We start from the raw sequence: 16,443 nt of genomic DNA on the forward strand, positions 1-16,443 counted from the left end.
TGGGAAACTTCGAGCGCCATAGACTCACCCCTAACAGATCTGGAAATGGGTTCATGTCCTTAATCTTCATGGCCTAATGTGATTTCTCTAAAAACATCTGTGTATTAATAGGAAGACAAGATGGAAGAGCATTATTTGGTCTCCTTTCTTGGTGGGCTTGAGACTTCTAGTCCTATCCACCAGTAAAGGCAAGAGTCTTAGGCACTGTGTGGCCAGTGGAAGGTGATAGCTGGGGGCAGCAGACACTTACCCAGCCTTGTCTGGGAGCATTCTGCCTCAGAGTGTCTCATTGAAGCTGCTGCCTGCATCCAGAGCTCTTTCTAGAATCATGGTTTAATCCATCAGATTTGTGCTCCTGAGAACTATCTCTGAGCTTCCAAAAATAAGACGTGAGTTTTCTGAGAGATCCCAAGGTATTGCCTTCCCAATGTTAACCCTTCTAGGAGCAGCTAGTGCACAGGGCTGCTCTTCCCTATGATAGACAGAAGAGGTGTATACTTAGGGGGCTGGGAAAGGAGGCTTATCTATACACAGAAACTTAGTTTTCAGAAGCATTGTCTTGAAATTCGGAACCAGAAAAATCTTAACTCATGGCGCTCCAATGTCAAGGTACGTTTTCTGTGACACTGGGCTTGAATTGTGTAGGGACCACAGATTTTAGAATTTAGGACTGCTAAGAGTCTTGGACTTACCCCACAGCACACCAGGCGCTTTCCTGTACCTCAGCTGTGAGGATTCACATGCCTGGTTTTTCCTCAGTTTGGGATCTGGGCCAGCAAGTGGAGGATGCCTTCTATTTCTTATCCTGGTGCAGTTCCTCAGCCTTCTTGCTGAAACCTTAAATGTCTGAACCACACAGCCTCATGTTTAGTTACACACAAAGAGCAGTATGCTATGAGAATTAATATTGTTGACTTACTGAGGCAAACTTCTGGCAGAGGGAGGTCTCCTGACCCCTGAACAATTCATTTTACTTGAAGATATTTTTTACTACATGCAGAAACATCTTGGTCTTATTATTGTATTTACCTTTGCCCCATCCGGGGCTCCGGGAGAGGGTGGCCAAAGCCTGGGAGGTCTTGACTGAAGCTCTACTTGGCTTCCCAAACCCAAGCTGGATTAAGCCAGGTTCCCTCGGGTGGAGCAACTTGCCAGGGGCAAGGGGCCCACCCACTGGCTACTGGCCCTCACTGGGCTGGCCAATGGTGAGATGAAGACTGCCTGTCCCCCTTAGTACCAGACTCATGAGAGCCAGCCATTTCTCTCAGACCACACCAAAGGTAAGAACAATTCTAACTTCCTGGCTGGCTGGGTATGAATGCCCAATCCTGGCTGGGATGTGTTTAGATTTTGCTTTCCGACGTAGCGTGAGAATAGATATAGAGGAAGCACAGAGGAAGGAAGCAGTGGTTGGGGGCAGATAAGCTTCCGGGCTCTTCTTTAGTTCTTCAAGGCTCTAGGAGAGAAAGAATTCTCTCTTTTGGCCCAAATGCTTGAGACTGACCTGACGTTTGCCCAGTTCATTTGACAGCAGAATGACCACTCGGAATGACCACTTGGAGTTAGTGAGGTGTGTGTGTGGGGCGGGGTATAGCCCAGATGAAATTCCATTGGGAAAGGGGGATACATTGCTTCTTCTGAGCTTTATGAGCTAAGGTGACAGAAGTAGGCAGAGAAGCAGCTCGAGGAAGCCAAGTTGAGGTCAGACCTTGGACTTGAGTTTAGAATCCATTTCCACCAGTAAGTTCTACTCAGCAGGTGTGTGTGGGCAGCAAGCTGTAGAGTGCTGTATCAGGAGTGTGGGTGAGAAGGATGTGTGTTGTCCGGATGTCGTCTGAAGAGTTGGGGGATGTCTGTCATCACAGAGACATGTTAGGGGCTGCTTGAGGGGACTGGTTGACACAAAGAGGTAAAAGCCTGGGATATTGTGGCAATCTGGACAGAAAACCTTTGTTTATGTTTTGAGACAGGATTTCTCTGTGTAGCTCTGGCTGACTTGGAACTCATTCTGTGGACAAGGCTGGCCTCAAACTTATAGAATTCTGCCTGCCTCTGCCTCTTAAATGCTGGAATTAAAGGTGTGCACACCACCACCACCTGACTGGATAGCTAGCGGTATTTTGAAAGATATTTTTCTGACAGAGGCATCAGACCTGCTTGGTGTTTGCCAAACTCAATCCTTGCCCCCATAAACAGTGCTTTGGAACCCTGGTGGTAGAGATGAAGGAGGGGTTTGGAAGTCAAGGCAGTCTATTGTGTGTCATGATATTTAAGTCCCTGGTCTGGAGAGAGAGAGAAAAAAAATTGAGACAGGGTGTCACTCTGTATTCCTGACGGGCCTGGAATTCACTACAAAGACCAGGCTATTACTGAACTCGCAGAGATCCATCTACCTCGCTGGCTTCCTACAGCAGGGATCAAAGGTTTGTTGAGAACTGGTTTTGTTTTGTTTTGGTTTTGGTTTTGGTTTTTCGAGACAAAGTCTCTCTGTGTTAGCCTTGGCTGTCCTAGAGTCACTTTATAGACCAGGATGGCCTCGAACTCACAGCCATCTGCCTGCCTCTGCCTCCCGAGTGCTGGGATTACAGGCGTGCGCCACCACGCCCGGCTGAGAACTGGTTTTTAAATCAAGCCTCACAGGTAAATCAAACCATCTCAGTTCTTATTGATTCCATCAAAACGGGGGCAGGTAACTTGGTAAGAGTGATTTGGGGAGCAAGAGGACTAGCAGAATAGGAGGAGGAGCCTATTCTGAGAGAGTAGCTTCGATCTCGGAGCAGTTTGGTTCCCAAAGCTTAATGAGAAGTCCTTGATGCCTCCCTCGCCGTGTCTTGAGGGATCCTAAAGAAGAGACACAGGAGCTGGGAGTGGTGGCACACGCCTTTAATCCCAGCACTCAGGAGGCAGAGGCAGGCGGATCACTGTGAGTTTGGGGCCAGCCTGGTCTACAAAGTGAGTCCAGGACAGCCAAGACTACACAGAGAAACTTTGTAAACCTTGTCAATAAATAAATAAATAAATAAACAAATAAATAAAATAGAAGAGACACAGGGCTTTGCTTCTTGTCTCGTATGTAAACATGTACGCATGCGCATGGGGAAGCCGGCGGTGTCGCTCCTGTGAGGTGTCTTTCTTAGCCTCCACCTTATCTTTTGAGACAAAGTCTCTCACTGAACCTGGAGCCTGATGAAGAAGGTTAGACTGAGCGGTCATTGATCTCAGGGGAAGCTCTTGTCTCTGACATCTGACACCCTGGTGTTGAGGTTAAAGGTGACAGGTATTCATATATGTTCTGGGGGTCTGAACTCAGGGCCTCATGCTTATACGGAAAGCACTCTACCAACTGAGCCGTCTCCCAAGCATCCAAAAATAATTTATTTGTTTATTGGGGTGCGTTTGTGTGCACATGAGTGCAAAGGAGTTGCGTGTGTGCAGGAACGCTCATTCTACGGCAGGCACGTGGAGGTCAGAGGACAACTTTGGGAGTCATTTCTCTTCTCCCACCTTTACTTGAGGCAGGTAGGTCTCTCTGTTTCTTAGACTCTGGGTACTGAGGGCTGCCTGGCCCATTAGCTCTGGGATGAGCCCGAGCAGTTCTGTGAATACAGATGCATGCTTCTGCATCTCGCTTCTTATGTGGCTTCCAGGGATTGAACTCAGGTTGTCAACCGCCTAGGTTGTCACCCTTTTACTTAGCCATTGCCCATAGCCCTCATTTTTGTCTTTTTAAAAGGAAGTCGCAGAGACAAACATTCCATTTCCTTGTCTGTTTTTGGTTTTTCATTCTTGTTGTTGTTTTGTTTTTCGAGACAGAGTTTCTCTGTGTAGCCCTGGCTGTCCTGAACTCACTTTGTAGACCAGGTTGGCCTTGAACTCACAGAGATCTGCCTGCTTCTGCCTCCTGAGTGCTGGGATTAAAGGTATGTGCCACATGCCCAACTCTCCATTTCCTTGTCAATCCAGAGGACCAGTAGCCATCCCCCCTCCCGCACACCCCTCCTCCCCCCTGCCCCCCGCGGACTCTGAAGACGCAAGGATAGCGTTTGGAAAGCAAAAGCTTTAATCATGAGCTCATCCCAAAAACTTCATGGAGGGATACTCTGCTTTGCCAGTTTCTAGAGCGTGTTTATGGGTGCGCGCATGCGCATTACAGACCTGGCGACCCTAACAGCTGTACAAAGGCTGTCTGTCATGAAACCTTCCTGAGGTGGCCCAGCTCCTGGTTCTGCCGTTTGTGACTGGGTTGTACTATTGCCAATATTAACTCATTTTACGGTTTTATTGTATTTTATTTTGTGCTACTGAGAATTGAACTTAGGGTTCCGCACACACTAGGCAAGTGATCCACCTCTGAGCTTTATCTTCAGCGACCATTTTGATTTTTCAAGAATGGCTATTTCGTGTCATTCAACGCATGATCTTAAGCTAATATCTTGGCCTATTCAAGTCGCAGATTCTCATGTTTAGCACAGCGAGAAGGCTATATGATGGTTCAATGAGATAAAGTCTAAATGCTCTTTGGGTTGGGTGTGATGGTATATACCTTTAAACTTGCCATTCAGGAGGCAGATAGATGAGTCGACATAAGTTCAAGGCCACCCTGACCTACATAGAATTCCAAGACAGCTGGGAACACACATCCCTCCCCAGTCTCATAAAACGAAAGACAAACAAACAAAAAGTGTCTTATGAAAATGCTACTCGTTAGCAGGGCGGGGTGGTGCAGGCCTGGAATCCCAGCATTCTGGGAGGCAGAGGCAGGCGAATCTCTGTGAATTTTTGAGGCCAGCCTGGTCTACAAAGTGAGTCCAGGACAGCCAAGGCTACATAGAGAAACCCCATTTTGAAAAACCAAACCAAACCAAACCAAACCAAACCAAACCAACCAAACAAACAAACAAAGAAGCTGCTACTCCACAGAATTGTCAGCAATGTAAAAAGTGTTCTCAAGTTCCTCACCCTAGCAGTTTAGGATGCTGGGCCCAAGCTCTGCGGCTAGTGTTAGAGGCAGTGCTGCAAGCCATAAGGGTTTGTAGGTCGGAATTCTCTCAAGGCTCATTCCCCTGCTTTCTCAATTTCCCTCCGCCCGTCCCCCCCCCCCCCCCCCCCCCCGTCCTCCCAAACCCCCCACCATCCCCACTCCACGTCCTGTGCAAGTCATTTCCCGTCCTTGGAGTCTCACGAAGGTGAAAATAACCGACACGACAGGGCTTTGAGAGCGGAGGGAGAGGTTCTATGAGGATGTAGGAAATACACAGCTTTTCTGTTTCTAAAAGCGACGATGGGATGGAAAGAACTCCTGGGGCCACTTTGGGCCGCGGGGTTTCTCTCATGTGCTCTGTTGCCTTTACTGGCTGCCGAGTGGGTGTTGAGATCATACTAAGTGACCTCTTCTGTCAATGTAGCCATCTCTGCCAGTCCCAGCAGAAACCCCCAGTCTTGCACTTCACAAGATTGTGCTGTTGCTGCTGAAATGGCAGCAGGTCAAAGTGGAATTTCACATCTACTTCACTATACTGTGGTCCTTTAGGGACCCTGGAACATGGCGGGCATCCCTGTGCATAACTCCTGTGGGGTTCCCTAGGAAGGCAAGCATAGGAGAGGCCAGGGGCAGGGGCGCTTCGGATGCCACCTTGCTCCCTTCTTGTCCTTGGGCAGAAATAGCCGAACCTTTCTGACGCCCAGATGTCTCACATGAAAGTCTCCCTCCTGGATGAAGTGAACCGCTTCCCTTCTCTCTTGTATGTGTATAGCATCTTGGGAGCTTATAAAATACTCCACAGTTTCTGCCAACTGGGTCTTGTGAAAATATTGGGAAATCGCGTTTCTAGGCAAAGAGCCTAAAGCCAGGGAGGCAGATGGGGACAGAATGAGGAGGGGACTGGGAAGCCAGGCCATTTGCTTCATAGTCTTCTGGCCTCTCACCCTTTCCCTAAAAGGCAGCGTATGTGACTGCAACAAGTTTGTCTTTTCTGTTTATGTCGGAGTCTGCTATTAGGCCAGGGCTCCACTTCCGGTTCTTCTGCGCTTAGTTTTGGCGTCTCGGGTTATCAATTAGCCACTCAGCAGCCGCCCTTTTCCTCACCCCTACATCAGTGCGCTCCTAAGTGACCGTCATTCCGGACACCCCACAATGCAAGGTTTGTGGATTATGTCATTTAGTCCTCTGACAAACACGTACAGGGTGAGAACAGATCATTGGTAGCCGAGCACGTGTTTCCCCGACTACCCCATATTGTCTCCGAAATGGCCGTGATGACAAATAAGTTCCAGGACAAATAGGTTCCAAATGTGAATCACTACATTGGCCCTCGCTGTGTAGCTTCAGGACCGATCCAAAATGTTCCCTTGGTAGCGTGCTCTAGCTGTAGATTAAGCCCGACACTCAGCTCCATTCAGCAGCGTTTCCCCTACAGAAATAGAAGCCTTTCAAAATCAAAGTGTAACAATTGCTTTGTCTACAGAAAGAACAGTAGGAGGTCTTTCTTTTTTTAAAGATTTATTATTATGTATACAGTGCTCTGCTTGCATGTACTACTGCAAGCCAGAAGAGGGCGCCATATCACATTACAGATGGTTATGAACCACCCTGTGGTTGCTGGGAATTGAACTCAGGACCTTTGGAAGAGCAGGCGGTGCTCTTAACCACTGAGCCGTCTCTTCAGCCCCCAGGAGTTTTTAATTAAAAAAAAAAAAAAAAAAAAAAGGCATTCTGAGTTGTCCTTCACTGGTTATCCAGAATTAGGTGAAAATGAAGCCTTCTTCAATTAGGATCTGTCCTCAGCGCCTGAATGCTTAGGGGCTGGAGAGATGGCTCAGCACTTAAGAGCACGCATGGAGGACATGTTGTTGTTGTTATTTATTCAAATTACATATTAATTGTTATCCCCTCACTTGTCTCTTCCCATTCCTCCCTCCCTGCCTCTTTCACCCTATTCCCCTCCCCTAGGTCTGTGACAGAAGGGGACCTCCTTCCCCACCATATGGTCACAGACGATCAAGACTCATCCTGCTACCCGGCTTATCCTTTCTCTGAGTGCTACCAGGCCTCCCCACCAAGGGGAAGTGGTCAAATATGGGGCACCAGAGTTCATGTCAGAGTCAGTCCCCGCTCTCCACACAACTGTGGAGAATGTGCTATCCATTGGCTAGATCTGAATAGGGGTTCTAGACTTACTGCATGCATTGTCCTTGGTTAGTACAGCAGTTTGAGCAGACTCCCCAGGGTCCGGATCCACCAGCTTTGATGGTCTCCTTGTAGGTTTCTAGGACCCTCTGGATCCTTCTAGTTCCCCATTCTCCCGTACTTCTACCCAGAGTCCCAATACAAAGTCCCCACATCTATCCCAATCTCCTGCTAAGGGAAGACTTTCATGACACATCCCTTTTGGGCTAGTGTCCAATTATAAGTGAGTATATCCCATGTGTACCTTTCTGGGCCTGGGTTAGCTCACTCAGGATGATCATTTCTAGTTCCATCTATTTGCTTGAAAAGGACCTGGCTCACAACTGTCCATAACTCCTGCTCCAGGGTATCCAGTGCCTTTTGCCCTCCACGGGTGCCTGTTCACAGGTGCACACCTCCCCATGCGTATTCGAATAATTTTAAAAAATAAAAATAAATCTTACCAAAGGAAGCAGCTGAGGGTGTGTATGTATTGTTTGGTACCTCTGCCCCATGCCACTCTTGGGGATCCGGAAACAGCTGCATCTATGAGTAAAGCAAAGCAGTGAGAACGTAGACTTGTGGGGTAAGAACGTGCTCTTTAAGCTGAAAAAGGATACTGAATTTTCAGCAGAAAGGGAACATCAGAAAACTCCAGAAGTCTGTCTTTGCCTCTCTTCCTAGCATTTGCAGTAAGTCCTGGGCCACCCTCTATCTTCTGGACCTTCCCTAACTGCCTGCATTAGCTCACACATTCTGAATTTGCTCTTATTTCCCTACAGAAAAGATCGTTGCTTCATGGAATTTTTTTCTTCTTCATTTCTGGGTGGAAAAAAAAAAGGCAGAGTTGAGGTTCTCAGGAATTTGCTTGCTGAAGCCATAAGAAGAAAGGGCAGAGTTGACACAAGACAGTCAGTCTTAAAAGTGTCAGAGCATTGGCCGGTAAGACGGCTCAGCTGGTAAAAGTGCTGAACCTAATCACCTGAGTTCATGCCCCAGGACCCAGTTGGTGACTCCTACAAGGTGTTCTCTGACTTCTGTGCATACACACACACACACACACACACACACACACACAGAGAGAGAGAGAGAGAGAGAGAGAGAGAGAGAGAGAGAGAGAGAGAGAGAGAGAGAGAGAGAGAGAGAGAGAGATGCATTGCTAATTAAGCAACCAATGTACTAACTGGCTAACTAGCTAACTAACTGCAATAAAAAAAGTTTCAGGACAAGCATTCTTCCTAAATACAAGAGAGACATTTGGTGTCATTCCTCCTCCCTCTCTAATGTGCCCTTTACTCTGGGAACTAGCTATGCTTCATTTTTGTTGTTGTTTTGTTTTTCGAGACAGAGTCTTTCTGTGTAGCCTTGGCTGTCCTGCACTCGCACTGTAGACCAGGCTGACCTCGAACTCACAGAGATCCACCTGCCTCTGCCTCTCGAGTGCTGGGATTAAAGGTGTGCGCCACCACCACCCGGCCTATCTCTGCTTCATTTTATCTGGCCCAGTTGTTGAGACTCTGCTCCTGAACACTCCGGATTCAGTAGATGGCGACAAAGGCACACAGAGACGCTGCGAGCCAGTCTGGGGCAGACCTCAGCTTGCCATGAGCAGCACTCAAGCAGTAGCAGCTGGCCTTCTCCTGCTCACACCTGCCAGTTTCAGTTCCTATATACAGTTATACTAGAGACGCATATTTGGATAAATGGTGTGTCAGAGCAATAGGGAGTGGAAAAGTGAATTTAAAACGATCTTACACCACAGTTTACAGCAACATTTAAAAAGTTACAGAAGAGCTAAAAAGCGATGTTTTAAAATATTTTCATTTCATTTATTTATTTTAGTAGATAGAGTTTCTCTGTGTAACCTTGGCTGTCCTGGAACTCTGAGACCCACTTGTCCCTGCCTCCCAAAAGCTGAGATGAAAGGCGTGCACCACCACCAACCAGCAGAGCAATATTTTAAATATATAGAATGGGACGAAAAATAGAAAGAAATGAGATATAACCAAATCCTTGCTGTGATAAGAACTGTTTAATGTTCAGATGCAAAGGAATCATCAACAGAGCTGATCAAATAAACACTAAGATCTCTGCACACCTAACAACAAGGATTAACCATTTGCACACTAGCGGAGAAGTCGTAACAGTGTGATGCAAAGAGACAAAACGGTGACACAAACTCACACAAATTGGTTGAAGAGATGTTAATAAGGGGTGAGATGTAGTTCAGTGGTAGAGCAGTTGTCTTGTATAGGTGAGGTCCTGGGTTTGAGTCTCAGCACTGTGGGGCGGAGGAGTGGGGTTTGGGGGGCAGCAACAAATTCCAAATAAAGCCAGCCAGACACAAATGAGCTGGAGCATGCTAGTATACATGTAATCCCAGTTCCAGAGAGGCCCAGACAGGAAGAGTGCCCTGAGTTTGAGAGTAATTTGGGCTACATACTAGGACTATTTATTTATTTATTTATTTATTTATTTATTATGCATACAATGTTCTGTCTGCACATACACCTCCAGGCCAGAAGAGGGCACCAGATCTCATTATAGATGGTTGTGAGCCACCATGTGGTTGTTGGGAATTAAACTCAGGACCTTTGAAAGAACAGCCAGTGTTCTTAACCTCTGAGCCATCTCTCCAGCCTGGACTCTCTATTTAAAAGAGGTAAAAGAAGCCAGGTGCGGTGGCGCATGCCTTTAATCCCAGCACTGAAGAGGCAGAGGCAGGTGGATTGTTGTGAGTTTGAGGCCAGCCTGGTCTACAAAGCAAATCCAGGACAGCTAGAGTCTTGAAAATCCACATAAATAAATAAATAAATAAATAAATAGGGGGGCGGAGCTGGAGAGATGGCTCAGCGGTTAAGAGCATTGACTGTTCTTCCAGTTCAATGAGTTCAATTTCCAGCAACCACATGGTGGCTCACAACCATCTATAATGTGATCTGATACCTTCCTCTGGCCTGCAGATGTACATGCAGGCAGAGCTATGTATACATAATAATAAATAATAAATCTTTGAAAAAAATAAATAAGGGGGGAAGCCTATGTTGTGTCTGTTCCTTGTAATCCTAATACTTGGGAGGTGGCGATGAGAAGATCTGGAGCCCAAGGTCTTATTGAACCCAACAATAGTGGGTTTGAAACCAGACTGGGTTCCATGCAACCTATTCTTGAAATACTGCACCCCCCCCAAAAAAAAACCTCAACGCCAAAACAGACCAAAGAAACAATAGTGCAGACAAAACACATTGTGACCCTAGTAAGTTAGCTGACAGAACACTTATAGATATACGTAATGAGGAAACTAAGAAATAGCCCTTTCAGTCACATGTACAATTTTATATTTCTTTTGGTTTTTTGAGACAGGGTTTCTCTGTGTAATAGCCCTGGTTGTCCTGGACTCTGTAGACCAGGCTGGCCTCAAACTCACAGAGATCAGTTTGCCTCTGCCTCCCCAGTCCTGGGATTAAAATCGTGCACCACTATGCCTGACTCTACATGTACAATTTATTAACAACTAAAGAATGAAAACCATTTATTTTGCTCACTAAACTTAACTAAAACAACAATATAATTTTTGGTTTTGTTTTTGAGGCAGAGTCTCCATGTAGCTCTGGCTGTTCTGGAACTCATTATATAGGCCAGGCTGGTTTCAGACTCCCAAAAATCTGCCTGCTGGGACTAAAGGCATGCGTTACTCTGCTTAGCTAGACATATACTTTTAAAACTGAGAATGCCCAGAGCTGGCAAGAGGGAATCAGGTAAGCCTGCTTATTCCTGTGCTGAGGATGGACCCCTGGTCCCTGCACGTGCTAGGCAGGTGCTCTGTGACTGAGCTGCGTGCTTGGCCTGAGGTAGGGCCTTCGGTGCACACACGAGCACTCCACTGGGTGGCAACATGGTATCATGTAATGCTGGCATGTGTATTGAAAGATTTAAAGAGGGGCCTGAAGATAGGGCTCAGTGGTTTAGAGAAGGGCATTAGTACTCTTTCAGAGGACCTGAGTTCGGTTCCCAGCACTGACAGTGGGCAGCTCACAACTTCCTGTAACTCCAACTCTGGAGGATCTATCATTCTCTTCTGGCCTCTATAAACATGTAGCACGCACACACACACACACACACACACACACACACACACACACACACACCACACACACATATACACACACACATACACACACACATACACACACACCACACACACACACACACACACACACACACACACACACACACACACACACCAGAGAGAGAGAGAGGAGAGAGGAGAGAGAGTCTTTTTTAAAAAGGATTAAGCTGGGCATAGTAGCATATTCCTTTAATCTCTGCACTTGAGAGGCAAAGGCAGGTGGATCTCTGTGAGCTCGAGGCCTCCTTGGTCTACAGAGTGAGTTCCAGGACACCCAGGGCTGTTACACAGAGAAACCCTGTCTCCAAAAACCAAACAGACAAAAAGTTTACATTTCTGAGCCCACTAATTTGTATCCGGGAACATATCATAATAGAATGACGCTTTTAGAAAAGCTGCCTGCCTGAGGACATTTCAGTATTATTTTAAAATCAATATGCGAAATGATTTGTTGCAGAATATAAAATACTATTTTAAAGTGGGAATAAGCTAAAACTATCAGCTGAGTTAGATGCAATCAGAGATATCTTTGCCATATCCACTTGGTGGACTGGCATCTCAGACATTTTAAGTGATGATTATAAAAACTAGAAAATGACAAAACTGAAACGAAGAAGAATTTTAGCTAAAGAATGACTTCATCCATTTTCAAAGAATAAACAGATTCGTCGGAACTAGAGTTGCTTTTCTCCTGTAATTCCTTAAGTGTGTGTGTGTGTGTGTGTGTGTGTGTGTGTGTGTGTGTGTGTGTGTGTGAATGCGTGCACACAAGTACTCATGAGTGTGTATGTGAATACGAAAGCGAGGAGGAAGAGAAGAGCCAAGGAGTGAGAAGCTGTTTAGGGTTGAATGGAACAACCAGAAAAGCTGGGGTCTTGGAATGTTCGCGAGTCTGGTCCTGCGCTCTGGATGGGGAGACTAGAAACAGATCATCCGTGCCGTCGGTGAATTTACAATCCTTCAGATGAAAGGAGCTTGTATGCAGGAGCTTTTGCTATGCGTTGCATGTTTCAGAGAGGAAAGATGCCTAAGTGAAGGCTTTCTGGGAGAGTAAGGACTGAGGTAGCCACTAAAGGCTTTTCTGGGAGAGTTGAGCGTTAAGAGCACAGATCTTTGGAGCAGACTCCCTAAGGTAGATGGAATATGATACAGGTTCTGTGGGTCCGGCCTTCCAATGGCTACGCACTTGTCAATTCCAGGGCTCAGAATGCTACTGCTGCAAGCTGTCCTGCTCCTCTTAACCCTGCCCAGCCATGCTGAAGTTGCGGTTGCCACGACCGAAGGACCTGGAGTCCTGGTCCCTCCACCCAAGGGAACATGTGCAGGCTGGATGGCTGGCATCCCAGGACATCCTGGCCACAATGGGACACCAGGCCGTGACGGCAGAGACGGCACTCCTGGAGAGAAGGGGGAGAAAGGAGATGCAGGTACAAAGAAGAGTCCTGGGTAAGGGGGGGAAGGGGGGCTTTGCAGGGTATGTGATACCAGTCATTAATTAAGGCCTGGACACGGGCAAGAAGCAAAACATTTTGTATGTGGCTCACAAGCATCTGAGAATTTCAGTTGTCCTCCTTGAGCGAGACTAGGTGGTACTTTCTGTCTGCATCCCTTTCCCTCTGCCTGCCCCCGTCCATATTCCTATTCCTCCCTCCTCCTGCCTTAATTCTTGCTCTATCCATTGGCATTTATAAGGCACGTTTCATGCACCCCCTGGAGTGCTCAGTAGCTTTTAGAGAACACTTGGTTTAGTCAAGGGGTGCCAGCCGAATAGTGTGTAAATGCTGAAGGCGTGAGGCACAGTAAGAAGGGCACTCACTGAGGGTGTAGAGGCTCCACTGAGGGGGCAGGGTTTGCGCCACCCCTCAAAGGATGGTCCCAGAAGACAGAGGAGGGAGGACAGCTGGACAGAGGGGACAGAAGGCAACACAGTGGTTGGTTGGCCAGTGCACAAAGGATTGGTAGGGTAGGGTAACTATGGCAGACACTCACAGGATGTTAGTTTCTGAAAGCCTGCTCTGCCATAAAGAGGGGGCGTATGGAAAGTCATGGGATGAAGGGATGAGGAGATGGATGAATAAATAGATGGCTACATCATGATCAGAACATCTGCTGATCCCCAACTGATCAATAATAGTTCAGAGCTTCTACCAGGCCGGATCAGTCATATGTCAAGCAGGGAACAATGAACAAGGAAGGACATATTATCTAGCTGGAAAGTTCCAAATATTACCATCAATTTGCTTACTCATCTTCTAATTGATAGAGGTGTTAAAAAGATTTATTTTTGTACGTGTGTACATAAGCACTCTATTTGCGTGTATGACTGCATGACAGAAGAGGGCATCAGATCTCATTACAGACGGTTGTGAGTCATCATGTGGTTGCTGGGAATTGTACTCAGGTCCTCAGGATGAATAGCCAGCTCTTAAGCTCTAAGGCTATCTCTCCAGCAAATCATAGAGGCTTTAAAAAATCAAGTTAGAGATGAAGTTATGGGAACCGGGCAGGCTTTGGGGAACGTGGGAAGTGGAACAGCATCTTTCCTTGTCCCGTCAAATGGACTGTGGGTAGAGGCGCTGGAAACAGTGGCTTTTGCTGGAAACAGCCTGGGCGGTTTGACTTGCGGCAGTGACAAGAGTTCATCTCACTTTTCTAGGTCTCCTTGGTCCCAAGGGTGAGACGGGAGATGCCGGAATGACCGGAGCTGAAGGGCCTCGGGGCTTTCCCGGAACTCCCGGCAGGAAAGGAGAGCCCGGAGAAGGCGCTTATGTGTATCGGTCAGCCTTTAGCGTAGGGCTGGAGACCCGAGTCACCGTCCCCAACGTCCCCATTCGTTTTACGAAGATCTTCTACAACCAACAGAATCATTATGACGGCAGCACTGGCAAATTCTACTGCAACATCGCCGGGCTTTACTACTTCGCCTACCACGTCACAGTCTACATGAAGGATGTGAAGGTGAGCCTCTTCAAGAAGGACAAAGCTATTCTCTTCACCTACGACCAGTATCAGGAGAAGAACGTGGACCAGGCCTCTGGCTCTGTGCTCCTCCACCTGGAGGTGGGCGACCAAGTCTGGCTCCAGGTGTACGGGGAAGGCGACCATAACGGACTCTACGCAGATAACGTCAACGATTCCACCTTCACAGGCTTCCTTCTCTACCATGATACCAACTGATGGCCGCTAACTCAGAGCTTCTCAGAGCCTAAGCACCCCCAAGAATCAATGACTAGCTTTCCGTATAGTTCGAAGGACTGATTTTGTTGTTTAGTTGGAGGCTTCTGAATATTAGCCACGCATGTTCATCCATGAAGTGACTTTATGGGGGGGGGGGGATCATTTCTGTGTTCCTAGTCCAGAAAAAAAGAAGCATTCCCTGGTCTCCACGCTGTTTACCTAGTAGCAATAATAGAATGAAAGTAACATTCAGTGGGAACCTCACAGCACGCTCATGACTCTAAAGAAGTAGACAATGCTGTCTTGTGCTCACCGTCTCTCCTGATGCTCACACAGGGCCTTTAAGGCACTTATGAAACGCAGCATCTACTCTTTTTACAGCTGAGGGCTTCAGGCTGGGCTTGTGAGTGTCTGGAGTCACGCCTGTGTTAAGGCGGCAGAGCTAAGAGTGAAGCCAGAGTAAAATCTGTTCCCATTGGATGGCACCATTGTTTCAAAAGCACGTGCTTGGTGAGGGCGTTGGCAGACGTCTCTTAACCCACCTCGTTTGAGGGTCTCAATTTACACCCATCCAGACTTCTCCCCAGTAGAGCTCTTTCAGAGAAAGTGGACCTATGCCTAGATCTTACTCCATCTGGCTCCTCCCCTACTCTGCACAGCCTCCCCTCCCCCCCCCCCTCTCCTCTCTCTGTGCTCACACCCTTCCAGCTAGGGACATTCCATTCACTTCTACGTGGAGCTTTTTCCCTGTCCCTCCAGGCCACTTGGATAGGAGCTTTTCTGATATGGTCTCACTCCAACTCCCTTCTGTGTTTTTCCACAGATGAAAGCCTGTGTGTGAGACACGCTTTCCTTAGACTAGGAACAATCGCCTGCTGAGGCTGAGCTTCCTTCCTCTCTGAGTCCTGCGGATGTCCTTGATAAGTGCTTCAAATCCAGCACTCTCCGGAATCCCGTTTGTATTCATAGGTCACTTCCCGAGTTTCTACAATACTCATGTTTATCCAATGAGCCATCTCCTTTTAGGAGCCCTGTGGTTATAAGCACCTAATCCCCATTCAAATGGACAGCCTCAGCCTTCTCACTGAGGTGAAGGATCCCTGTGTGTTTTACAACACCCAAAGAATTCTCCCTCATAAAAGTAATTTCAGCCTAAAGCACGAAGCACAGACAAACTAGCCGAGTAGTGGTGGTACACGCCTTTAATCCCCCACCCCCCGCCCCGGGAGGCAGAGGCAGGCGGATCTCTGTGAATTCGAGGCCAGCCTGGTCTACAAAGAGAGTTCCACGACAGCCCAGGCTACACAGAGAAAACAAACAAACAAGCCAACAGCACAGAGAAACTGACCATGTTCTTCCCCTTGAGTACCGACAAAGTGGAGGAAGAACCGAGGCTCCTGGATTGATTCCTGCTCTCGAAAATTGTAGGTGGGAGGGTTAGGGAAGGGCTTTGTGTTTAAAAACACCTGCTGTTCTTCGAGAGGACCTGGTTCTGTTGCCAGCACTCACACCGAACAGCTCATGGCCACTTGTCATCTCACTTCTGCGGCATCAGATAGATAACCTCTTTCTGGCATTTGCCGCCACTGCATGCACATGGTGCTCGCAAGTAGACCCAGGCCCGCTCACACACATAAAACAGATCGTTCTCTCAGAGGCGAAGCCCTTTGCCATCTCTACCATAAGAGCTGGTTAAATAAACTTGGCCCAAGGCCTCGGTCAGTGCAGGCCCTTGAAGGAGTACCTTGACACCCACTGCCTGGTGACCTGGTCTGCTGGGGTTCGACTAACACTCGGGCGGAGAATTTTCCTGTATAGGGACAGAACACAAGACACGAAAAAGTGGGGGCAAGTCTGGATTCTGATTAAACCCCATTTATTGAAAAATTTCACAGAGTTTTTATAGGCACAGAGGCATGGGTATTTGCGTAAGCAAGGGTTGCTATGGATACCTAACTCTAGAATGCTCCAG

At 47.4% G+C, this 16,443-nt stretch overlaps 1 protein-coding gene across 1 annotated transcript; it reads left to right on the top strand.

Moving 5' to 3' along the window:
• Positions 1–1,129: 1,129 nt before the first annotated feature.
• Adipoq (adiponectin, C1Q and collagen domain containing) lies at positions 1,130–14,584 on the top strand. The gene is made up of 3 exons (XM_051150778.1): positions 1,130–1,280; positions 12,494–12,721; positions 13,951–14,584. Exons 2-3 carry the CDS (start codon positions 12,502–12,504, stop codon positions 14,469–14,471), a joined length of 741 nt encoding a protein of 246 aa, XP_051006735.1. The 5' UTR covers positions 1,130–1,280; positions 12,494–12,501; the 3' UTR covers positions 14,472–14,584.
• The last annotated feature ends 1,859 nt before the right edge of the window (positions 14,585–16,443 follow it).

This window comes from Acomys russatus, chromosome 8 (assembly GCF_903995435.1).
Source record: "Acomys russatus chromosome 8, mAcoRus1.1, whole genome shotgun sequence".
NCBI classification, from domain to species: Eukaryota; Metazoa; Chordata; class Mammalia; order Rodentia; family Muridae; genus Acomys; species Acomys russatus.